Genomic DNA, 26,343 nt, shown 5'->3' on the forward strand with positions numbered 1-26,343 from the left:
GATGTCTATGACTGGTTTCCAGACTCTGTCACCTTTTCCATAAGAGACAGGCACTGTAGAAGCCTGGAAGTCCATTCTAGACCAGTTGTAGCATGCCCTTCTCTTGCATCTTTTGCACCTCTGTTTGTAAGATGAAGCATTTCTCTGCGGACTAACTGATGTGTATGATCTTGTCTGTGTAGTGAGGGAAGCATGAGAGCCAAAGAACAGGAGGCGGTAACTGTCCCAAAGCATGTTTACCATCCAAGCCTCTGCTCTGGGGTGCTACTACCTTGACCATTGACTCGACAGGCATGATCTCCACTAAATACAATGTGCCTTCCCTTGTATCCTTTGGGAATTCTCTTGCCTCTTCCTCATCTAGGTTGAAAAATCCAGAGACAAAACGGACTCCTTAGGTCTCCTAAAGGAGGATAGTGTTTGGGTAGAAGACCTAACTCTAGATGTCAGACACAAAGGTAATAACAGCTGTTGGGGAAACAGAAACCTTTGAAGTTAGTATTGGATTACAACACCAGGGGTCAGCATCCAGCTCATTTTTATTTGTGGTGGTCATGGATGTGTTAAATAAAGAGATAACAAATGAAGAGTTGTGAGAGTTACTATATGCAGATGATTTGTTGATTACTAATGAAAATGAGAAGACTTACAGAAAAGGGTTGTACAGTGGCAAGAGTTAGAATAGAGGTGACGAGAGAATATATGGATAACAGAAAAGCTATGGTAAGAGGTAAGGAATGTAAGGGAAGGATAACCACACTTGAAAGTAGAGGCTCAGTTTTAAAACAGGTGGAACAATTTAGATACTTGGGATCTACTGTGTAATGCAGGAGGGAAGATATGAGCCTGAAGTTGAGAAAATAGTATAAAAGCAGTCTGATGGAAATGGAAGGAGGTAGCAGGAGTGGTATGTGATAGAAAGCTACTACTTTATCTTAGAAGAAGTGACAGAATTGGAAGCCAAAGAGAACAAGGAAGAGGAATAGGAAGAGGAAAACCATGCACGTTTCTTCTTTCCAACCCAGGCCCCCTCAGCAAGTAGAGGAGTAGAAGTCTGAGAAACCCAGCCCAAGGGAAGAAACCACAGGAAGAAGAACACTGAGGAACATTGCCATAGGGAGGGAAGTCACACTTACAGAAGCCAAAGATGACAAGAAAGAGGAGTAGGAGGAGGAAAAACATGCACGTTTCATCTTTCCAACCCAGGCCCCTCTGCAAGTAGAGGAGTCGAAGTCTGAGAAACCCAGACAACGACGCTTCCCCTAGGGAAGACACCACAGAAAGAACAACATTGAAGAACATTGTCACAGGGAGAGAGGTCACACTTACAGGGGCTCTAAACCGCCCAGGCACAAAGGCCGGGGTAAAGCAAAGGGGAAGGGGGTTACTGGGTCAGGAAGGTGACCAGGGAAATCCCCTGAACCTGTCCTTCAGCCCCAGTGCCTCCAGGGCCCACAGGGAGGGTGAACCACTGCAGACATCATTGGAACACAGGCATTGGGGTCACACTGATACATCTTTCACCAATAGTGAAAGCAAGGAGACACTGGCACTGGAGAGCCTACCTGAAAGACCTAATGAGGCCAAAACCTCCTTAGATCACACTCGCCATCAGCAGTACCACAAACGGTTCCATCACTAAAACCCACAATGCAAGAAAACCGACACTCGTTTAATTTTTTTTTCTTTTTTGCTAAAAGGCAATATCACGAGCTGTAGGGGTTTTTTCTGGGCATGGGGTGTTTATGAGGCACTACCTGAAACAAATCAAAGCGATGCAATATACGTGTGTGTTACTGAGTTAGTTTGTGGCACCTAAAAGGAAAATAGGGTAGAAGGGACCCATTAAAGGTGCCATTAGCAGAGGTTCCATGACAGGCATCTAGCTCCTTCTCAAGTGATTTTCTCCTTTGATGCGAATGTCTCACTTCATATGAATTGGATATTTGCTTAGTTGTATATAAACTAACACTAATGCTGCTTCGATACTAGTCCTCGCAGACCACAGAGCACCCTACCCCTAAAACAGGGTTTTGATGAAGGAAAAACCTATCTTTGGGGAGGTGCTGTATGGTCTCCAAGACCCTCCTTCCTTTCTAGACTCGTATAGGGAAAGGGGACATACAGCATGACTATTACGCCAAATACAAAAGATAGTGAATGAGTGCAAACTAAGCTCGCACACAGCATTGTCTCCTGCATTAGTAATAATTCTCTGTGATGACATGTTACCTGTTCTCCGACGAATTTTACATTGGGGCTATGACGGGTTCAATAGAGCCTAACAGGTGAATCTCCTTTATACACAATGAGTCTGTGCTTTGCAGATTAAAATACTATCACTGGAACCAAGTGGGTTTCCCTTATACACATTGAGTCTATGCTTTGCACATTGAAACACTAGCCCTGGAACAGGAAAGACAATAATTCTCTGGTATTTCTAGTTATATTGGATCCCTTATTCAAGCATTAACAGGGACTACACAGCACCTCCCTAAAAAATGTTATTTTCATTAGTAAAATAAATTTTTGAATATACTTACCCGGTGATCATGTAGCTGCAGCTCTGCTGCCCGACAGAAAAAACCTACGGGCGGGATACGCCAGCGATCGCTATACAGGTGGGGGTGTACAACAACAGCGCCATCTGTCGAGTAGGTACTCAGGTACTTCTTGTCAACAAAGAACCAATTTTCTCCTCGGTCCACTGGGTCTCTATGGGGAGGAAGGGTGGGTCCTTTAATTCATGATCACCGGGTAAGTATATTCAAAAATTTATTTTACTAATGAAAATAACATTTTTCAATATTAATCTTACCCGGTGATCATGTAGCTGATTCACACCCAGGGGGGTGGGTGGAGACCAGCATACATGTTAACAATAGAAGCTAAGTATCCCGTATTTCATTTTAGCAGTTATTCAAAATAACAAACATAAAATTAATAAGTACCTGGTAAGGAACTCGACTTGAACAATTACTCTGCCTTTTTAAGTACGTCTTCCTTACTGAGCCTCGCGATCCTCTTAGGATAATGAGCGACTCCTAGGTGCGGAAGTATGAAGGGCTGCAACCCATACTAAAGGACCTCATCACAACCTCTAATCTAGGCGCTTCTCAAGAAAGAATTTGACCACCCGCCAAATCAACCAGGATGCGAAAGGCTACTTAGCCTTCCGTACAACCCGAAAACAACAATAAAAAGCATTTCAAGAGAAAGATTAAAAAAGGTTATGGGATTATGGGAATGTAGTGGTTGAGCCCTCACCTACTACTGCACTCGCTGCTACGAATGGTCCCAGGGTGTAGCAGTTCTCGTAAAGAGACTGGACATCTTTAAGGTAAAATGATGCGAACACTGACTTGCTTCTCCAATAGGTTGCATCCATTACACTCTGCAGAGATCTGTTTTGTTTGAAGGCCACTGAAGTAGCGACAGCTCTAACTTCATGTGTCCTTACCTTCAGCAAAGCATGGTCCTCCTCATTCAAATGAGAATGGGCTTCTCTAATCAAAAGTCTGATGTAATAAGAAACTGCGTTCTTCGACATCGGTAAAGCAGGTTTCTTAATAGAACACCATAAAGCTTCTGATTGTCCTCTTAATGGCTTCGTCCGTCTTAAATAGTACTTAAGAGCTCTTACTGGGCATAGTACTCTCTCTTGTTCGTTTCCAACTAAACTGGACAGACTTGGAATCTCGAACGATTTGGGCCAAGGACGAGAAGGGAGTTCGTTTTTAGCTAAAAAACCAAGCTGTAAGGAACATGTAGCCGTTTCAGATGTAAATCCTATGTTCCTGCTGAAGGCGTGTATCTCACTGACTCTTTTAGCTGTTGCTAAGCAAACGAGGAAAAGAGTCTTCAAAGTGAGATCTTTAAAAGAGGCTGATTGAAGCGGTTCGAACCTTGCTGACATCAGGAACCTTAAGACCACGTCTAAGTTCCAACCTGGTGTGGCTAACCGACGCTCCTTTGAGGTCTCAAAAGACTTAAGGAGGTCCTGTAGATCTTTGTTGTTGGAAAGATCTAAGCCTCTGTGGCGGAAGACTGCTGCCAACATGCTTCTGTAACCTTTGATCGTAGGAGCTGATAGTGATCTTACCTTCCTTAGGTGTAAAAGGAAGTCAGCTATCTGCGTTACAGAGGTACTGGTTGAGGATACTGAATTCGCCTTGCACCAGCTTCGGAAGACTTCCCATTTTGACTGGTAGACCTTGAGAGTGGATGTCCTCCTTGCTCTGGCAATCGCTCTGGCTGCCTCCTTCGAAAAGCCTCTAGCTCTTGAGAGTCTTTCGATAGTCTGAAGGCAGTCAGACGAAGAGCGTGGAGGCTTGGGTGTACCTTCTTTACGTGCGGCTGACGCAGAAGGTCCACTCTTAGAGGAAGAGTCCTGGGAACGTCTACTAGCCATTGCAGTACCTCGGTGAACCATTCTCTCGCGGGCCAGAGGGGAGCAACCAACGTCAACCTTGTCCCTTCGTGAGAGGCGAACTTCTGCAGTACCTTGTTGACAATCTTGAACGGGGGGAACGCATAAAGGTCTAGATGGGACCAATCCAGAAGAAAGGCATCTACGTGAACTGCTGCTGGGTCCGGAATCGGTGAGCAATAATTTGGGAGCCTCTTGGTCATCGAGGTAGCGAACAGATCTATGGTGGGGTGACCCCACAGGGTCCATAGTTTGTTGCAAACATTCTTGTGAAGGGTCCATTCTGTAGGGATGATCTGACCCTTCCGGCTGAGGCGGTCTGCCATGACATTCATGTCGCCTTGAATGAACCTCGTTACAAGCGATATGTTTCGATCTCTTGACCAGGTGAGGAGGTCCCTTGCGATCTCGAACAACGTCATCGAATGAGTCCCTCCTTGCTTGGAGATGTACGCCAAGGCTGTAGTGTTGTCGGAGTTCACCTCCACCACCTTGCCTAGAAGGAGGGACTTGAAGCATCTCAAGGCCAGATGAACTGCCAGTAGCTCCTTGCAGTTGATGTGTAGTGCTCTTTGATCCGGATTCCACGTGCCCGAGCATTCCCGACCGTCCAGTGTCGCACCCCAGCCCGTGTCCGATGCGTCCGAGAAGAGAAGGTGGTCGGGGGTCTGAACAGCCAGTGGTAGACCTTCCCTGAGAAGAATGTTGTTCTTCCACCAAGTCAGTGCAGACTTCATCTTCTCGGAGATAGGAACTGAGACCGCTTCTAGCGTCATGTCCTTTCTCCAGTGAGCAGCTAGGTGATACTGAAGGGGTCGGAGGTGGAGTCTCCCTAACACGATGAACTGGTCCAGCGATGAAAGCGTCCCTATTAGACTCATCCACTGTCTGACTGAACATCGGTTCCTTTTCAGCATGCTCTGGATGCATTCTTGGGCTTGACTGATTCTGGGGGCCGACGGAAAAGCCCGAAAAGCTTGACTCTGAATCTCCATACCTAGATAGACTATAGTTTGGGATGGGACGAGTTGGGACTTTTCTATATTGACCAGGAGACCCAATTCCTTGGTCAGATCCATAGTCCATTTGAGATTCTCCAGACAGCGACGACTTGAGGCAGCTCTTAAAAGCCAGTCGTCCAAATAGAGGGAGGCTCTGATGTCTGCTAAATGTAGGAATTTGGCAATATTCCTCATCAGTTTGGTAAACACTAGAGGTGCCGTGCTTAGGCCAAAGCACAGGGCTTGGAACTGGTAAACCACCTTCCCAAAGACGAACCTTAGGAAAGGTTGGGAATCTGGATGGATGGGGACGTGAAAGTACGCGTCCTTTAGGTCTAACGAGACCATCCAGTCTTCCTTCCTGACCGATGCTAGCACTGACTTCGTCGTCTCCATGGTGAACGTCTGCTTGGTGACAAAGACATCAAGAGCACTGACGTCTAGCACCGGTCTCCACCCTCCTGTCTTCTTCGCTACTAAGAAGAGACGGTTGTAGAAGCCCGGGGATTGATGGTCCCGGACTATGACTACCGCTCCCTTTTGTAGCAAGAGAGACACCTCTTGCTGTAAAGCTAGCCTCTTGTCCTCCTCTCTGTACCTGGGAGAGAGGTCGATGGGAGTTGTTGCTAGAGGGGGCTTGCGCAAGAATGGAATCCTGTACCCCTCTCTGAGTAACTTCACAGACTGTGCGTCTGCACCCCTGTTCTCCCAGGCCTGCCAGTAGTTCTTGAGCCTGGCTCCCACTGCTGTCTGGAGAAGATGGCAGTCAGACTCTGCCTTTTGAGGACTTGGAACCCTTCTTCTTTTTGCCACATTGACTATCAGCACGGGTACCTCCTCTGCTGGAGGTTCTGCCACGAAAGGGCGGAATGAACCTAGACGCTGGTGTGTCCATCCTAGGTCTAGGCACGGAAGGTAAAGCTGTGACTTTACGTGCGGATGACGCCACCAGGTCATGGGTGTCTTTCTGGATCAACGAGGCGGCAATCCCCTTGATCAGCTCTTCAGGAAAGAGACACTTGGATAGCGGAGCAAACATCAGCTCTGACTTCTGACATGGTGTGACCCCTGCCGACAAGAAGGAGCAAAGGTGATCTCGTTTCTTAAGAACTCCAGACACGAAAGAAGCCGCAAGCTCGCCAGACCCATCCCGAATGGCTTTGTCCATGCAGGACATAATGAGCATAGCAGAGTCCTTATCCGAAGGGGAGGTCTTTCTGCTCACCGCTCCCAAACACCAGTCCAGGAAGTTGAAGATCTCAAAAGCACGGAAAACTCCCTTCAAAAAATGGTCCATGTCCGAAGAGGTCCAGCAAATCTTGGACCGTCTCATAGCCAGTCTGCGGGGAGAGTCTACCAGACTTGAGAAGTCGCCCTGGGCAGAGGCAGGAACTCCCAAGCCTTGAACCTCTCCTGTGGCATACCAAACGCTAGATCTGGAAGCAAGCTTGGCCGGGGGAAACAAGAAGGTTGTCTTCCCAAGTTGCTTCTTGGCCTGCAGCCACTCTCCCAGTACCCTTAAAGCTCTCTTGGATGAGCGAGCGAGTACGAGCTTCGGAAAGGCAGGAGCTGCTGACTGCATGCCTAAAGCGAACTCAGAGGGAGGTGAGCGTGGAGCTGCAGACACAAACTGCTCCGGATACAACTCCTTAAACAGGGCAAGGACTTTCCTAAAGTCTAAGGAGGGAGGCGTAGTCTTGGGTTCATCTATGTCGGAGTGTTGATCGTCCAAATGCGCAGCTTCCTCGTCATCAGAGATTCCTTCATCCGAATGCTGAGGAGGAAGCGGCAAAGGAGGAGAAGAAAGCTGAACGGCTGAATCCGGCAGCACGGGTGCATGCGTAGCTGCACTGGATCCAACATCATGCCGCTGCTGGTCAGTCTGAGAGCTGGCAACAACAAAAGCGGAGTGGTGGTGCGTGGTGGGGACTGCCGTGGGTTGCGGAGACTGCCGCATTGCGTCAAAACACGGCAGCTTGACTGCACCTTCCCACTGCTGATGCGGTAGCTCACGCATGTCAACGGAGGGTGCCGCACGTCGGCTAACGTCAACATGCGTCTGGCAGGGTCGACTGCGCATCGGTGGTGGAGCTCTCACAGCCGGAGTGTGGGAGCAGGCAGCCGCAGTGTCAGCTGAGCGCACAACCGTGGCAGGTTGTAGGTTAACGGGTGCATCGTCAACCTTCTCAGCACGATACTCCTGCATGAAGGAAGCTAGCTCAGTCTGCATAGACTGCAGCAAAGACCACTTAGGGTCTACAGCGGTTGGTGCAGCAACAGACGGAGTGATTGCCTGCTGCGGAACCACTCTACCTCTCTTGGGAGGTGTGCAGTCTTCGGAAGACTGCGGCGAGTCCGAACTGACCCAGTGGCTACACCTGGGCCGTTGGACTCGCTCGGAAGGGACCTTGCGCTTGAGAGGTCGTGAGACCTTGGTCCAGCGTTTCTGACGAGAAACTTCTTCCGCAGACGAGGAATGAATGGGCTCACTCGTCTGTTTGTGGGTGGGACGATCTCTGCAAGATACGTCCTCAACCACTGAGGGTACATCTGTACGCTGATCAAGGCCTGTCGAACCCTTTGGTCCTTCGACATTGCTTCTCCCCTGGGCTTGGGAGCTTGCAAGAGGTCCCGGACTGGGAGGCCGACTGGCACGAACAGACGCACCCTCATGCGTAACACTGACACTTTTCACTACACTTGCACTCACTACACTTCCCACTGCACTTTTCTCCTTCAACTCTTTGACGTCGGCCAAGAGTTGATTGCGGTCATTCGCTAATGACTCAACTCTGTCACCAAGAGCCTGAATGGCACGCATCATATCCGCCATCGAGGGTTGATGAGAGCTAGTAGAAGGGTCGGGTGTAACCACTACAGGGGAAGGAATAGGTTGAGGGGCATGGGGAGAGGAAAAATCAAAAGAGCGAGACGAACTCCTCCTGATCCTATCCTTCTCTAGCCTACGTGCATTCTTAAGGAATTCTTGAAAATCGAATTCCGAAAGCCCAGCACATTCCTCACATCGATCTTCCAATTGACAGGCTTTACCCCTACAATTGGAACAAACGGTGTGAGGATCGATAGAGGCCTTCGGAAGACGCCTAGAACAGTCCCTAGCGCTACACTGCCTGTACTTGGGGACTTGAGTAGGGTCAGACATCTTGAATTAGTCAAAGGGGGAAATCCAAAATCTATCCAAGTCGTCAACAAATAATCCAAAATCTAATCAATGAAAGCTTGATAAGTATTGATGATAACTCCTGTACAGCGAAAGCTAATAACTAGAGAGAATACATCACCAAATAGCGTGAAAATCAACTCCAGAAACAACAGCGTATCAAGTAGGTCTTGCCGGTGGCACGACAGAGAGAAAATTGGTTCTTTGTTGACAAGAAGTACCTGAGTACCTACTCGACAGATGGCGCTGTTGTTGTACACCCCCACCTGTATAGCGATCGCTGGCGTATCCCGCCCGTAGGTTTTTTCTGTCGGGCAGCAGAGGTGCAGCTACATGATCACCGGGTAAGATTAATATTGAAAATTTGCTTTTCTTTGTCAAAACCCATTTTTTGAATGGTTCCAAATCAAAAGGTTTTGAATTCAACCTCATAAACTATTACCTACTACTCTCACCAAGATGTTCCAGATCTGTGTTAATATTAATAACTAAATCCTTTGATATCTAATCTACAGGCTGTACTATTTTATTTTCACCCAACAACTATTTACTGTATATGGAACAACAAAACCCAACATAGATTCCAAAATAGTTATGCCCATCAGAAATTCATTCTCTAATATCAAATATGACAATAATGTTAATTGTAAGATTCATAAATAAGTGCCTTAACTCGTAAAAAATCAAAGGTCATAATATTATGAGATTCATAAATACTGGTAAGGGCCATAAGTCTTAAAAAATCAAAGGGCATAACATTGTGAGATTCATAAATAGGTGTCTTAAGTGTTAAAAAATCCAAGGCCATAATAATATAAATCTTGAAAGTCTTGAAATTATATCAAGACCCAAGACTATATTTTCTATCTAACAACTGTATTCTAAATTTAAAGTTAAGTGGTAAAGAATGTATAATAAGGGTTTGTACCTGTATACAGACTTAAAAGCACAGAAACATTTTCTTAACTAAGACACGAAAACACAATATAATGCAATTTTACATACTTTGCTTTACATGCACAATAAGAAAAACATACCAAAGGTACACCATAAACATTAAAAATATAAAAAATATAAATACTGTACATACAAAAAGAATCTTAATACAAAATAAAAACCACAAACAGGTAAAATACCAAGTCTTACTTTAGACTCCTGGAGTTCCATATAAATAGAGAGATTACTCCTCTTACAAAAACAAAGAAAAAGGCAGTATTCATCATTAGATGACCAGACGGCATGCCAGGACCAGCCTCACACGTGTTTGGGAACTGTCTTAGTTCTGGGCGGGTTTCATCTGTGTACAAATACGTTTCACCAACCCACCAATATGGACGGTCGCCCTTGAAAGCCCTGAAGTCAAAGATGAAAATCAATATCACAAAGTAATTGTAATTCACTATCCATACATTACTTGATATGAATGAAATAATACAAAAAAGGAAAACTTCTAGACCTAAGCATTTTTATTAAAATTTTCAATGTCCATGTTTTTAAACAACAGACAAACATACAACTCTGGACTCTATGACTTCTATCTATCTAAAGCTTTACTGATATTATCTATTGGTTTCAATGAAACTTGTTACAAGAATAATAAATTTTAAAAGAAGTATAGAATTACAGAAGAATAGTCTTTTAGAAATCTAAAATCAAAAGAAAAGCCAAAACAATAACATTTTGTATTCAGTGCTTATATAAAGTTTACAAAACTTGTTTGCTCACTATTATATTGTAAATCAATATGCTAGTGTGTATATAATCCAAATGGTGTTTTGTTTTTCTCTTCCTTTTATGGGTATCATAAGAAACTCAGAACTTGTCCAATACTGTACAGTAATCCCTTGCCATACTGTATTTCATCTATCACTCCCTCAGTACATTGCAGATTTAAAAATATATTATATGCATACCTCTATTGCAAGCTCCTCTTTATATTGCAGGTTTCTAAGGGCCGATAAGTTTGATATTTTTCATAGTCTAATTGATTTTTATAAATAGTAAATTTTGGGCTTATAATTAATTAATACAGTGAATTACAGTACCGTAATACTCCATATAGTCTTGTAACACTTGCAATCTCTCATGTTGCCTGAGCACCCAATTTCCATCCAATAAAAATATTTTTTCATGTATCCCGTGTATCATGGGAATTCCTTTTTTGAGACCAAATCATAATAAAATAACCTCTTTTCCTCCACCTCTTTATCCCATCTTCTAATTCATTAAGTTAAAAAAGCAAAAGAGAACGATGATAAAAGTATCGTAACCAAACGAAAAACAGTGTTTTGTTATGAATAACCAATCTGGATAACAAAAGCTTAAGTTGAAAATGACCGATATATTATTACATTAACCCTTTTACCCCCAAAGGACGTACTGGTACGTTTCACAAAAGTCATCCCTTTACCCCCATGGACCTACCGGTACGTCCTTGCAAAAAAATGCTATAAACATTTTTTTTTTCATATTTTTTATAATTTTTTGAGGAAATTCAGGCATTTTCCAAGAGAATGAGACCAACCTGACCTCTCTATGACAAAAATTAAGGCTGTTAGAGCAATTAAAAAAAAATATACGTACTGCAAAATATGCTGGGAAAAAAATAACCCCCTGGGGGTTAAGGGTTGGAAATTTCCAAATAGCCTGGGTAAAAGGGTTAATACCTAAAATATTGGAAGAAACCATCAATAATTTCCTAAGCATTTTAATGAAGCATCATAAAGAGAAAGACTAAACCCTTATCTCAAGGAGATAGTTTTAAGCTAATACATACCATTTCAAAATCAAATTCGACCACTCGACCAATATGGCTGCCCATAATGCACGTGCTCCTAGTTCAATTTTTAAACCAGCAATAATGGGAAAGAAAAATGTGAAGATCTCTCGATTATCACCAAATACAGATGCTTGTACAAAAAAAGATTCATGTGATTGCAACCTGTAATAAAGATAAATGCATTTAGTAAATATAAAATGGAAAATACCATTACACAGTTTAAAGATTAATTCAATTCCTGGTAAAACTAGATAAATGACCCAGTACGTAATTTTCCCAAAACTTAAACAAACTTATCATTTTTGCAAACTCTTTGCAGTATTTTCAACTACCGTACACTTGACAAGGCAAATCTTTCATACAATTATGACCTTTACTATGAACACTGTATTCATGAGGATCAATGTCCTACCCCACGCCCATGACCTCTTTTTTTCCGAGTACAGTAATTTCCTTTACCAGTAGTTTTCACTTTTAAAACAAATTTTAAGTTATTTGTAAATTTCGTAACTATACAAACCTGAGTCCTAAAACAAAAGTATGCTTTGAGCAAAGCTATATACAGTGTTGAAACTTAACAAGGTGGTGGTAGTTAGCTGAAGGGTGGTGGGTAAGAACCATCAACAGAAAGGCCTCTGGCCCTGACTTTAACCTTAAACCTAGGATTTGCAGGGTGGTTGAGGTGGGAAAGTGTAACTTGAAGGACTTGGGTTTGTATAGTTAGGAAAGATACAAATTAGTTTTAAAATTTGATTTGTTCATACACAAATACAAACTTTTGTCTTTTATTAGAAGACTCATCCTTAGAAGGAAGGAAGTCCCAATAACCAAAATGGTTGGTTTACTTTCATGTGGAGAATATGTTGTCAGAAATCTTGAGACAACTGCATCACGTAGCCTCAAGACCCAGTTAACCCAATAGTTAACCACATTCTCTGTCAAAAACTTGAGTGTCCTCGCACCTGAAAGAAGGAAAGAGAACAGCGTTTCCCTCCTCTTATTAGTGGAGAAGTCCTCGTTCTTGACCAGATTACCGACCGTGACCAACCAATAGTCCAGCCATGAGGCAGATTGCAAGGCACACTTTGCAACCTGCTCCATGTTGGCAGCATCCGCAGCAGAAAACTGGACAGGAAGAGTTGTCAATTTCTCCAAAGGTGCCTGGGTCAACAAAACAATCGCTGAATCCAGTGGTAGGGAGGAAGGATCGTCTCCCACTACCTCATAGTACTTCCTCTGACTTACGTAAGGAGGAGGAAGTAACCTAGAGGAGTCTACCGAACGAAATGAGTGGGAGGAACCAGCCACTTGGGCATAACCTCTCTCCTTTGCTGCCTTAACTCCCCTTCCTCATAGTAAAGCTACCTAGGGTCTGAAGGGTTTAGGAGTGCCAGAAAACTGGTCCAGGATCGTATCTATGCCCTCGATAGGGACGTTATCAGGTTATTCAAGGTTAATAACCTTCCTGATGCAAGCCAGAACTTTCAAAAAGATCAGATCAGAATCTTTTTGCTCTAAAGAGGTGAAACTCGGGCGGTCGTCAAAAGGTTCCTCTCCTGATATAACACCCATAGTAGCCAAGGGAGGGTGAGGGTCGTCAATGAAAAACCTTTTGGAAGCCAAATGAACTCTCGGTTGAAGGCCTCTATGCCCAGGTCTTGCGTTAGTGGCTGAAATGGGAGACTGTTCCCCTTGAGTCTGACGTTCATCCATACAATGCCAGTCCTTGGATAGAGTCTTCGCGTCTTTTCTCTCTTGACTGAATCTCAAATTTACCCAAGAGAGGATTCCTCTCTCCTGATTGATTCCGTTGGTTTAGGAACCATGGAAACAACTCAGAGAGAGGTATCCTTAGATCGAGTTGAAGGATTTTTCCGGCCCTCGATCCTAACAGGCTTCAAGCGCTCAGTGCAAGAGTTTGCTCATACCTTGGAGCTCTCTGGGTAACAGAAGGCAGAGGAAGTAATGGCGCTCTTGCTAGGCTAGATTGCCTAGGGTCAGAAAAATCTCTAGATCCCTTAGGTGAATCTAAAGGAATGATGGGAACTTTTGCTGCTGCTATCGGAGGATTGTTGTTAGAGATGCCCATCTCTTGTTTAAGCACTTTCACCAGGTCTTGAAACCAAGGGCCATCTTTGGCTAACAAGTTACCTGATGGTTCAACATCCCTGCGTTTAGATGGTTCAGATCGAGCTGGCCATATAGAGGGGAGGGGTGGGGGGAACATCTCAACCCTCTCCCAGGTGAGCTTTTGCAGGGTGAACGACTGCCACAAGAGGTTAGTTGGCAAAACAAGATGGTACGCTCACTAATCTCAACCCTAGGATAGCAATCGCTAGAGTGCTTAGCAACCTCGTTTCCCTTACGAGAATCATGTTTCCTCGCTTTCAAAGGATCTCCCATACTTCTCGCTGGAAGTAAAAGCATACGACGATGCGTGGAACTTCTCCGATTTCGGCGGCAAAACCAGATCCTGTCCGAGAGTGTCAAGGAAGGGGGCTCTCTTGCTCACCTGTTTTCCCGAAGGAGAAAGGCACAATGCTTCCCTTACCCGAGGGGAGAGGAATGACAGGGGGCTGAGCACTTACGCTGCTGCAGCAAGACAGGTGTAAACTCCAGAGTTACCTGTCTCACCGACCTCATGCAGGACTGGTCTCGTGAAGCGTTAAGTGCTTCGCTGTGCCCAGCAGGCATGATGACGAAGCGGAGGGGCAGATGGAAACCCCCTCCCTCCTTCGTCATCCAGCTCCGAAAAGCTGTACTCTGACGGACTAGAGTGTGGTATGGACAATCCAATACCTTTCGGTGGATACCGCACGGAGGAGACCACTTAGAGGAAGATCTTTCTTCTCGCAAGCATAAGGAACGATCCTTACCTCTCCCTCCAGATGATAGATCTCCTCATGGACGAGGGAGCTGTCACTCAGAAGGGAGGGTTGGAGAAGATCTCTCGTCTCGCAAATACGAGGATTAATCAACTCCTCCTTCCTATGGTGCATTGCCTCGCGGACAAGAGAGCTGCCGTTCAGAAAGGTGCGTTGCATCCTCCTTCCTTGAAAAGTCAGACAACGCAACACTGGAAGGTGAGCCTTCCACACTGGAAGGTGAGCCTTCCAGTCATCCAGGTTGCTTCTCCTCCCTTCCGGTGAACACGGCATGAAGATTAGCTCCCCAAACAACTTCTGGAACAAAGCCGAAGCTTGTTCCCGAGACTTGATGATTTCGTGACAAGTCACTTCAAGAAGTGCTTGTCTTCAACTGCTCCTGTCCACCCGCAGAAGCAGGGGGGACGATGGGGAGAGCAGATGAAGAGGACTCAGTGCTCGAGTGCGACGCACACCCAACCGTATGACCTCCTGTAGCTTCTCCTTTGACAGAGGACCAGTTAACACCAAGGAGAGCAAAAGCAGATAAACAGTATCGTCTCAAGAGACTTCACCGCGGAGGACTCTCTTACTGCTCTTTTAGGGGAGGCAATGTGAGGAGACTCCACACAAGGTTGTCCCGGCATTACAAGACTGCCACTCGTACTTGACCGGTCTTCGGAGGAAGCCGGTCGAGCAGAGTTAGTGTGGAGAAATCGAGCCAGAGGAGAAAAAAGGCGAGCCTTATTCCCTTTCGGGGAAGATTTTTAAAATATTTTATTGTTAATTTCTTCCCATATCGTTTATTTATTTCCTTATTTCCTTTCCTCCCTGGGCTATTTTTCCCTGTTGGAGCCCTTGGGCTTATAGCATCTTGCTTTTCCCACTAGGGTTGTAGCTTGGCCTTCTTCTTTTTCCGCCTAGTAAAACTCAACCACTGGGAGGGCGACCACCCCTGACACACACTACAAGGAAACTCCTTCGTGCTTGAGTGACCTCAGCACGGAGGGCAGAGACCGTGAAGATATGTCTCGTCGACGGGCATGAAGGTGCCACACAGCTACCCTTCCAAACCTGCACAGTTGATTCTTACGGGCAAGCACACCTGAAAAGAAAAAGCAAAGATATTAGTTCCAACCAGTTTAGTTTAACGGGAGAGTGAGACATGTCTACACTCTACCGAGCCGAAATAAAAAGTGACAGTTAGTCACCAGGGGTGGTGGAAGCAGGGGTAAACATACCCACCGCTAACTAGCAGTGGGTAGTTAAACCTTATTTAACTTTGTTTTGACTAGATTTCAGCTTCGCCGAAATAATAATGCACTTTTAAAGAGTTTAAGGTTGGTATTTTGCACCGGGATAAATAAGATGCACTGTAGTAGGTTGACCAGGGCACCAGCCACCCTTTGAGATACTACAGCTAGAGAGTTGCTGGGTCTTTCAACTGGCCAGGCAGTACTACATTGAATCCTTATCTCTAGTTACTGTTCATTTTCCCTATTCTTTCACACCCACACCGAATAGTCTGGCCTATTGGCAAGCAGCTCTTCTAGGAGAAGGACACTCCAAAATCAAACCATTGTTCTCTAGTCTTGGGTAGTGCCATAGCCTCTGTACCATGGTCTTCCACTGTCTTGGTTTAGAGTTCTCTTGCTTGACGTTACAATCGGGCACACTATTCTATCTTATTTTTCTTCTTCTGGTTTTGTATAAGTTTTTTATAGTTTATAGAGGAGATATTTATTTTAATGTTGTTACTCTTCTTAAAATATTTTGTTTTTCCTTGTTTCCTTTCCTCACTGGGCTATTTTCCCTGTTAGACCCCCTTGGCTTATAGCATTCTGCTTTTCCAGCTAGGGTTTTAGCTTATCAAGTAATAATAATAATAGTATTAATAATAATAATAACAAGAATAATAATAATAGTGATAAGAACTGTACATATAGTGTATTACAGTAATATACACTACAGTATTAGCGAGTATTGTTGGATAGGAACAATAGTGTTTTGATATTGCAGTATGTGTATAAATGTGACAATGACTCATGTTATGTGTAGTCTTACTATGTATGTACAGTACACTTGTGTACAGTTACTAAAGTTTTCATACAGTAATATAATACTTATACTGTGATAGAAGCCACATAAAAGCAATATAGTACACTACAGTGGATTACCTAGTGTGTTATTCAACCACGCATAGGAAACGGGCAGCGAGTTGGTAGAATACGAGTTGGCCCACTCTAGAGCAGCGAGTTTGTAGGTTATGAGTTGACCCACCCTAGAACTGTGAGTTTGTATATTATGAGTTGACCCACCCTAGAACTGTGAGTTTGTAGGTTATGAGTTGACCCACCCTAGAACTGTGAGTTTGTAGGTTATGAGTTGACCCACCCTAGAACTGTGAGTTTGTAGGTTATGAGTTGACCCACCCTAGGGCATCAGGATTTGCAGAGTCTCGCCTGAGAGCCGACTGTAAGGCTGATGACAACACTCACAGGGGAACAGACCGTAGGAACTCTATAAAGCGACAGCACAATCAGGCATTGTGTCCATAGTGAATTTACGGGATCGGCAAGACATTGATGGTTAGACGTCCCTTCATACTAGGCAAAGGCAAAACCTTCCTTCGACAGAGCACATCGTCATCTGAGGATTGATAACCTCCTTAGGATTACAGTACTTCATCACAATGCCACAATAACAAGGGATTAAACAGGAATGCTATCCAACAGGTACAAGAATGTGGATATTGGCAGGCTTTCCCCGAAAACTGTCCCACAGTTATAGCTATCAGGGAACAACTGCAAAACCTCCTTCTTGATGTTCTTTGCACACAACTATCTACCGACAAATTCCTCTAAAAGACTAAAAGAAAAGCAAAGGATTAAAACAGCCAGTTGAGAGTGCCAAAAGTACGTTTGTAATATCTGGGAACTCAGTGGGAGGTCGGTGCTTATCCGCCACCCTCCGGTAACTACAATACCTCCACCTAGGTTAGGTTTTAACAGCCGTAACCAGCTTCACTGAAAGCATGCTCATACTTAAGGATGAAGGTTTGTATATGTGTAAGAAGAAATCACCAATTGTGGAGATCTCCATACAAAGGGTCTAAGTCCACTCCTGCAAAACAACATGTTTGCTAAATTGCAGCCAAAGAAAAAGTAATTGTTCTGCCAGGTGAGTAGTTGGTATCTATCACCACACTAACCACCAACACTTTAACTACCTCTATTATCAAGAAAGTTTGCACACTAAGAATACTCTATAAAAAACAAAGGTACTGTATGTATATATTAACAGAAGGAATTACGTTTCTTAAATGAACCTACATTCAATGGGATTGCCAACTATCATGGTAAGAATAATGAGAGAAAAATGTTACACTGGACATGTCTTAGAAAAGTTTCTCATAGCTGAGACAACAATAATATATAAAACAAAATTAAAGGTAAGAGAATTCTATACATATAGAAAGAATTTCCTTCCTTACTTGTCTTGCAGAAAAGATATAGTTTCAATGCTCTGCAGGTTCAGCTGATCGCCAATCCTCAACTCTTCTACCACATCTTCCGAGCTCTCCATGCTGCACCTTGAAAATAATTCCTGAATTACAATAATACAGTGAAATATACAGTGAAAGCAAATGGAAGTGCAAAATATATCTCACGGAAATAATGTATTAATAAAATTATCCTAAAAAAAAAAAATGCTTTTCAAATAATCACAGATTTAAAACAAAAATCTAACTACAAACTTGAGTCCTTTCATAAAATAATTTATAATGAGGTGTGAGTAGTTACTGGAGGGTGGCAGAAAAGGGAAACTTAAAGGACTCTGGTTTTTATAGTTAAAAAAAATGCACACTTTTTAAAATTGTGTGATTTGTTCCTACATGATACAAACCATCCTTTAATATGAAGTTTATCCTGAGGGAGGATATCCCAATAACCAAGCAGGATAGTTTAAAATCCAGGGATGTCAAAACACTCGGACACAAAGAGGTGTCGACTCCCCCCTATTAACACCCTGAGAAATGATTCTCAGGATAGTACAGTATGTTGTCTTAAATGTAAATTTAATTGAAAGTAATGGGTTTATACACCCCTGTCCATCCTCCCTCTCACAAAGAGGATGGGGGAGAATACTTCCAAATATATTCCTTGGAACAGTTGGTCAGCGTGGAATTCTACCTACATTAACATCCGATCGAGCAAATAATGGAACAGCTGCACCCCAAGAGAGGAAAGAAAACTAAAATCTTATACAATTTTTATTTTTCCTAGCTATACAAACCCGAGTCATTTATGTGGGTTACTTCTAGTTTCATTTTCTACGACCAGACAATCAAAAGAAATTGGTTTGATTGCATCATGCTTCGTTCCTGCTCGACAAAAGATTACTAATTAGAGACACAGGTTTCTTGACATTCTTCCCTTCTACTATACAATTCCTTGCTAGACTTTCTTAATACTGTTCATTGGAAAAAAAAAGTTATCCTGCAACTCCTAACTTCCCATTTCTTCTAACAAAACCTCGAAGTATGACTTAGTTTTCTACATGCATAACAATAATCAATAATCATAACTTTTCCATGCACTGCTATTACTAAAACTGCTGTTACTACATTATATACTACCTTACAAAAGCTAAATTTTCTTCTTCCTATCACTTAAATTATGAGCAAGACTGTACTCGTCTACCAACTTCGTTGCACCAGTAAAAGATTTTTCACGTGTATCTTCTATATATTGTATAACTTAATATCTGGGGATATGTTATCTATGAAGTTTTCTACTAAAACTACGTTCTTGAGATCATTAAAATTATCAACTTCAGCAGAAGTTAACCAATAAAAAATCAATCCTTTTCAACTTCTTTCCATACTCTACATACATGGTGAGCTCATCCTTTCTCAAACTTCTAAATTTCTTCCAGTACATAAAATACTTCCAATAGTGCCGAAAAGAGAGTAGAAAAATTGGATGTAAATACTCCCAATGGTGCTCAAGAGGTTAAAGGCTGAATTGGACCATTTCTTAACCTATAGTTAATTCTAATAGTCATACCTTCTCCATCATAAGGGTCAATACTCTAAGAATTCGAGAAATTTTTATTCCAGCTGTGACCATTGTGGAATGATCTTCCTAATCAGGTAGTTGAATCGGTGGCAAAAGTTCAAACTTGCCGAGAATACTTTCATGTTGAATATGCTGACATAAGTCTCTTTTATAATCTTATTAGGAAAAATCTATTTTAAAGTTGGTACTTTTCTTAAAATATGTTATTTTAATTGTTCATTACTTCTTTTGTAGTTTATCTATTTCCTTATTTCCTTTCCTCCCTGGGCTATTCTTCCCTGCTGGAGCCCTTGGGCTTATAGCATTCTGCTTTTTCAACTATGATTGTAACTTAGTAATAATAATATTTAAACTAGTTCCAGCCACTGAACTTTCCTTCACTGGCATCAATCAAAGTAAATATTCCATTGCCTTTGATACAATACAGCAGAGGCCACAGATCTGAAACCGGTCTCATTGAGGATAAAATGGAGCCACTAGAGTCATGCTGTGTTTGCAGACGCTATAGACTCTTTATTACAGCGGCATTGTAAATGTCTCTTGCCTCTGCCATTCATGAGTAACCTTAAAACCTTTAAATCATGTAAAATGTAATAAACATGGACAGATCTTGATTCAACCAGTCCTGTAACAAGGCATTCACCTTCTTACTATGTTAAAGGATCAGGAACAGGGGAGCAAAACACCTCTATTTATTGTGACGCCGTAAACATGTCCAAGTCTGGTCTTCCCACCAATTCCAAATACTGTATCTAGAAACTCCCTGGGATAACTGACGAGGATCGTCCCACTAATTCAGTGGTTTAAGTTGGTTTCCCACCCTGGAATACAAACTGTACTGTATCCCCTGTTCCAATTCCGACTGAGATTATGTTGGAAAGCTCTCCTCTTTCAGTAAGCCATCTTAACAAACTTCTCTGAAGATGCCTTTTTTCTAGCAATCTTATCCACATCAAAACTGGCATTAACCTCATCATCTTGAAATATTTCAGCAAAATAAATAAAAGACAAGTTCTTTTCCAAACAGCAATATCCAAAAATGAACTGTTATCATCATTCCCAAAAATAAAATCCTTTGTTAGAATCAAGAGAGATTGGTCCAAAAAGACCAGAGATCCCAACCTTTCCAACCACAGGAGTGCCCACATTTGTTAAACTTAAAATCCTTCAAACAAAACGGATTGGAAGACATAGGGATCATTCAATAGGTCAGGATCAGGCTTTCCCAAACCTGATAAAATGGGGAAAACCTTCCTCCTACAGGGATCTATTAGGAAAGACTATCATTGAGATTGTCTACTAGTTAGAGTAAAATACTGATGGCCTACCATGTTATGTAAGAAATCCATTGGAGAGAAAATAAAATATGAAAAAAATAAGTTTGAGACAGTAGTTACAGGCTGATTGGAAAAACTGGGTTTTGAGGAAACAATATGTTGGACCCTGGAATCCGTTGTTGCCACCACATTATCAATTCTAATCTTATTGAATGCAGGCCCCAAAATAAGGAAAGAAATCAGTGTTTTTGTATATTAAGACATTGTCCCAACCATAGAAGAACACACTTGTTCCCTATGCTTAACCCCAAAATTCACAAAGGTTGCTGCAGCCTTGCAAGATCCATCTAGAATAGTTGATCGAAACAAGTTAGATAATCCCAAATAACATGATGATCCTCATGAAATGCAAACTTTGTTTGTTTCAGAACGTCTTGCCTATAGCAAAACACGGGCTCTTGCTATGAGGCAGCCCGTAATACGCAAACTTCTCTTCTAAAAGAGCAACTACAAAGGAGAGAATTTCAAGTCTTGTTTATTCCCAACTTTATCAATATTTCTTCAATTACAGTGCCTTAAAAAATCTGTATTAAAGATTTTTTTTTTGTTTACATCAAGAATGGGTTCACGAGAATGAATTAAATCTTGTTCAAAAAGATTAACTAAGTGATTTGTTTTACAAATTACAGATAGCATTTTGAGGGAGAAAAACATTTAACACTAAAGAGGAACTGAATTAGCTTTTCTTTGTACTTGGGATAATAATTTTTTAACTGTGTATATAATTTTTGGAAAACTGTGGCGTTATCGTCATCTTAGTAGACCATCAAGAGACATACATACATACATATACCAAGGCACTTTCCCGGCCCCAATTTTGGGGGGGTAGCCAACATCAAACAAATGAAACAGAAAAGGGGGACCTCTCCTCTCTACGTTCCTCCCGGCCTGACAAGGGACTCAACCGAGTTCGGCTGGTACTGCTAGGGGTACCACAGCCCACCCTCCCCCGTTAAATCCACCACAGATGAAGCTTTATAACGCTGAATCTCCTACTGCTGCTACCTCCGCGGTCATCCAAGGTGACTGGAGGAAGCAGCAGGGGCCTACTGGAACTGCGTCACAATTGCTCGCCATTCATTCCTATTTCTAGCATGCTCTCTTGCCTCTCTCACATCTATCCACCTATCACCCAGAGCTTCCTTCACTCCATCCATCCACCCAAACCTTGGCCTTCAAGAGACGACTTAGAAAAAATAAGCAGTATCAGAACTTACCTTACACAAATCATTTGGATACCTTACAGAAATAAGATTCCTTATCAGAGTTTAGCTCTTCCTCTGCACCACTATTATTATTACTAGCTAAGCTACATCCCTGGTTGGAAAGGCAAGATGCTATAATCCCCAAGGACTCCAACAGGGAAAAAATAGCCCAGTCAGGAAGGGAAATAAGGAAAATAACTATATATATGAGAAATAGTGAACAATTAAAATAAAAAAATTTAGAATCAAAACAGATATCTCATATATAAACAATAAAAAGACTTAGGTTAGCCTGTTCAACATAAAAACATTTACTGCAAGTTTGAACTTCTAAAGTTCTACCGATTAAACTACCAGAATAGAAAGATCATTCCACAACTTGGTCACAGCTGGAATAAAACTTCTAGAATACTGTGTAGCAATGAGCCTCATGATGGAGAGGATGGTCAGAATTATGAAAAATGTTATTTTCATTAGTAAAATAAATTTTTGAATATACTTACCCGATAATCATGTAGCTGTCAACTCTGTTGCCCGACAGAATTCTACGGAAGGGATACGCCAGCGATCGCTATACAAGAGGGGGGTGTACTCACAAGCGCCACCTGTGGCCAGGTACTGCAGTACTTCTTGTTGACACCACTTCAATTTTTCCTCGGTCCACTGGTTCTAAGGGGAGGAAGGGTGGGTCAATTAAATCATGATTATCGGGTAAGTATATTCAAAAATTTATTTTACTAATGAAAATAACATTTTTCAATATTAAACTTACCCGATAATCATGTAGCTGATTCACACCCAGGGAGGTGGGTGAAAACCAGTGTACATGTATATCAAGAAGCTAAGTATCCCGTATTTCATATTATCAGTTATTCAAAATAACAATGAAATTACAAGTACCTGGTAAGGAAGTCGACTTGAGCCATTACTCTGCCTTAAATAAGTTCGTCTTCCTTACTGAGCGCAGCGTTCCTCTTAGGAGGCTGAACAACTCTAAGGTGCTGAAGTATCAAGGGCTGCAACCCATACTAAAGGACCTCATCACAACCTTTAACCTCGGCGCTTCTCAAGAAAGAATTGACCACCCGCCAAATCAACAAGGATGTGGAAGGCTTCTTAGCCGACCGTACAACCCATAAAAAGTATTCAAGAGAAAGGTTAAAAGGTTATGGGATTATGGGAATGTAGTGGCTGAGCCCTCGCCTACTACTGCATTCGTTGCTACGAATGGTCCCAGGGTGTAGCAGTACTCGTAAAGAGACTGGACATCTTTGAGATAGAATGATGCGAACACTGACTTGCTTCTCCAATAGGTTGCATCCATAACACTCTGCAGAGAATGGCTCTGTTTGAAGGCCACTGAAGTAGCCACAGCTCTCACTTCATGTGTCCTTACCTTCAGCAAAGCAAGGTCTTCTTCCTTCAGATGAGAATGTGCTTCCCTAATCAGAAGCCTGAATAGTAAAAAACTGAGTTCTTAGAACTTGGAAAAGAAGGTTTCTTGATAGCACACCATAAGGCTTCTGATTGTCCTCGTAAAGGTTAAGACCTTTATAGATAGTACCTAAGAGCTCTAACTGGGCAAAGTACTCTCTCCAGTTCATTCCCCACCAAGTTGGACAGGCTTGGGATCTCGAACGACTTAGGCCAAGGACGTGAAGGAAGCTCGTTTAGCAAAAACCGAGCTGCAAGGAACATGTAGCCGTTTCAGATGTGAAAACAATGATCCTGCTGAAGGTGTGGATCTCACTTACTCTTTTAGCTGTTGTCAAGCACACGAGGAAAAGAGTTTTTAATGTGAGGTCCTAAAAAGAGGCTGATTGGAGAGGTTCAAATCTTGATGACATAAGGAACCTTAGGACCACGTCTAGATTCCAGCCTGGAGTGGACAACCGACGTTCCTTTGAGGTCTCAAAAGACCTAGGGAGGTCCTGTAGATCTTTGTTGGTGGAAAGATCCAAGCCTCTGTGGCGGAAAACCGCTGCCAACATACTTCTGTAACCCTTGATCGTAGGAGCTGAAAGGGATCTTACTTTCCTTAGATATAACAGGAAGTCAGCAATCTGGGTTACAGTGGTACTGGTTGAGGAAACTGCATTGGTCTTGTACCAGCTATGGAAGACTTCCCCTTGAGACTGATAGATTCTGAGAGTGGATGTTCTCCTTGCTTTGGCAATCGCTCTGGCTGCCTCCTTCGAAAAGCCCCTAGCTCTTGAGAGTCTTTCGAAAGTCTGAAGGCAGTCAGACGAAGAGCGTGGAGGTTTGGGTGTACCTTCTTTACGTGAGGTAGACGTAGAAGGTTCACTCCTAGAGGAAGAGTCCTGGGAATGTCGACCAGCCATTGCAGTACCTCTAAGAACCATTCTCTCGCGGGCCAGAGCGGAGCCAACCAACGTCAGCCGTGTCCCTTTGCGAGAGGAGAACTTCTGAAGTACCCTGTTGACAATCTTGAACGGCGGGAATGCATACAGGTCGAGATGGAACCAATCCAGCAGAAAAGCATCCACGTGAACTGCTGCTGGGTCTGGAATCGGAGAACAATACAACAGGAGTCTCTAGGTTATCGAGGTAGCGAACAGATCTATGGTTGGCAGACCCCACAGGGCCCAAAGTCTGCTGCAAACATTCTTGTGAAGGGTCCACTCTGTGGGGATGACCTGACCCTTCCGGCTGAGGTGATCTGCCATGACATTCATACCGCCCTGAATGAACCTCGTTACCAGCGTGAGCTTTCGATCTTTAGACCAGATGAGGAGGTCCCTTGCGATCTAGAACAACTTCACGAAAGAGTCCCTCCCTGCTTGAAGATGTAAGCCAGGGCTGTGGTGTTGTCAGAGTCCACCTCCACCACTTTGTTAAGCTGGAGGGACTTGAAGTTTATCAAGGCCAGAAGAACCGCCAACAACTTGCAATTGATGTGAAGTGTCCTTTGTTCCTGATTCCATGTTCCCGAGCATTCCTGTCCGTCCAAAGTCGCACCCCAGCCCGTGTCTGATGCGTCCGAGAGGAGAAGGCGGTCGGGTTTCTGAACAGCCAAAGATAGACTTCCTTGAGAAGAAAGCTGTTCTTACACCACGCGAGAGAAGACCTCCTCTCTTCGGAAACAGGAACTGAGACCGTCTCTAGCGTCATGTCCTTTATCCAGTGAGCAGCTAGATGATACTGAAGGGGGGGGGGGGGGGAGGTGGAGTCTCCCTAACACGATGAACAGGGCCAGCGATGAAAGTGTCCCTGTTAGACTCATCCACTACCTGACTGAGCATCGGTTCCTTCTCAGCATGCTCTGGATGCATTCTAGGGCTTGGAATATCCTTGGGGCCGACGGAAAAGCCCGAAAAGCTCGACTCTGAAGATCCATACCCAGGGAGACAATGGTCTGGGATGGGACGAGCTGAGACTCCTCAAAATTGACCAGGAGGTCCAGTTCCTTGGTCAGATCCATAGTCCATCTGAGAATCTCCAGACAGCGACGACTTGTGGGAGCTCTTAAAAGCCAGTCGTCTGACGGAGCCGGACACAAGATCATGGTACTGCTGCACAGTCTGTGAACTGTCAACCATGGGGAAGCGAGGAAGTACAGTGACAACCCGAAGCTGTCTAGACTGTCTGGGTCGTACAGACAACTCCTTATCGGGTTGCTGAGGTTGCCGCACTGCGTCACAACAAGTCACTTCTGCTGGTTGTTGAACGTCTTCCCAGTGACACACTGACTCCGTAAACAAAAAAAAAAAATCCTCTAACAAGGACTAAGCTTGGACTGCATGTCTTGCAACACAGCTCAAGGTCTATGGGAGCAGGTGTGGTAACAGACGGGGTTAGCGACTGAAGTGGAACCATTACCTTCCCTGGGAGCATGTTATGCTTAAATAAAAGTCCATAGGAGGCTACGCAGCTAAAGGCTCCTCTCCAAATGACAGAGTCCTCAAGGGAATATCAGAAGGAGGGAGAAAAGAACTTTCTCATCTACAGGGACCATATCCAAGAAAAGCTAAGTTCTCTCAGTGAGGGTTTCACTGGTGCAAAAGCAGCAGACTAGAAGGCAACGTTATGAAACTGCTTGACAGTCTAGTGAGTTGGCAACAACCAAAGATGTGTGACTGAGAAGCATGCGGTAAGGTATGCAGAGCATGTTGTATGCAGAGCATGCTGTATGCAGAGCATGCTGTATGTAGAGCATGCTGTAAGGTAAGCAGAGCGTGTTGCATGGCGTGTAACATTTCTCAGAAATTCCATGACCAGTGCTAGAGTGAGTAATATCGCATTACCGTCCATTGAAAGTGCACGTGCCGAGGGAATTGATTTAGACTGTTTTGTTGATGAATTTGATAGCCGGCATGATAATCGTAGAATTAAGCTACACTAAATGTACTATAATCTACTTCACCTCAGGAAAGGGAAACTCGCCCTGTTGGCAACACTGCATTACTTCATGCATGCTTGCATGGGGTTTAATATCAACATAATAT

The 26,343-nt window shown here is 43.3% G+C and overlaps 1 protein-coding gene across 2 annotated transcripts in view; it reads right to left on the reverse strand.

Moving 5' to 3' along the window:
* The window catches only part of G6P (Glucose-6-Phosphatase), a 50,700-nt gene that overhangs the window by 16,602 nt on the left and 7,755 nt on the right, over window positions 1-26,343 (reverse strand). For both annotated transcript variants that reach the window (XM_068355316.1, XM_068355317.1), the window contains 3 exons: window positions 17,748-17,846; window positions 11,388-11,552; window positions 9,758-9,964 (listed from right to left, as the gene is read on the reverse strand). In XM_068355316.1, coding sequence (XP_068211417.1) covers window positions 9,758-9,964; window positions 11,388-11,552; window positions 17,748-17,839 — 464 coding nt within the window. In that variant the 5' untranslated portion in view covers window positions 17,840-17,846. The remainder of the gene's footprint in view (window positions 1-9,757; window positions 9,965-11,387; window positions 11,553-17,747; window positions 17,847-26,343) is intronic.

This window comes from Palaemon carinicauda, chromosome 31 (genome assembly GCF_036898095.1).
Source record: "Palaemon carinicauda isolate YSFRI2023 chromosome 31, ASM3689809v2, whole genome shotgun sequence".
In the NCBI taxonomy this organism is placed as follows: Eukaryota; Metazoa; Arthropoda; class Malacostraca; order Decapoda; family Palaemonidae; genus Palaemon; species Palaemon carinicauda.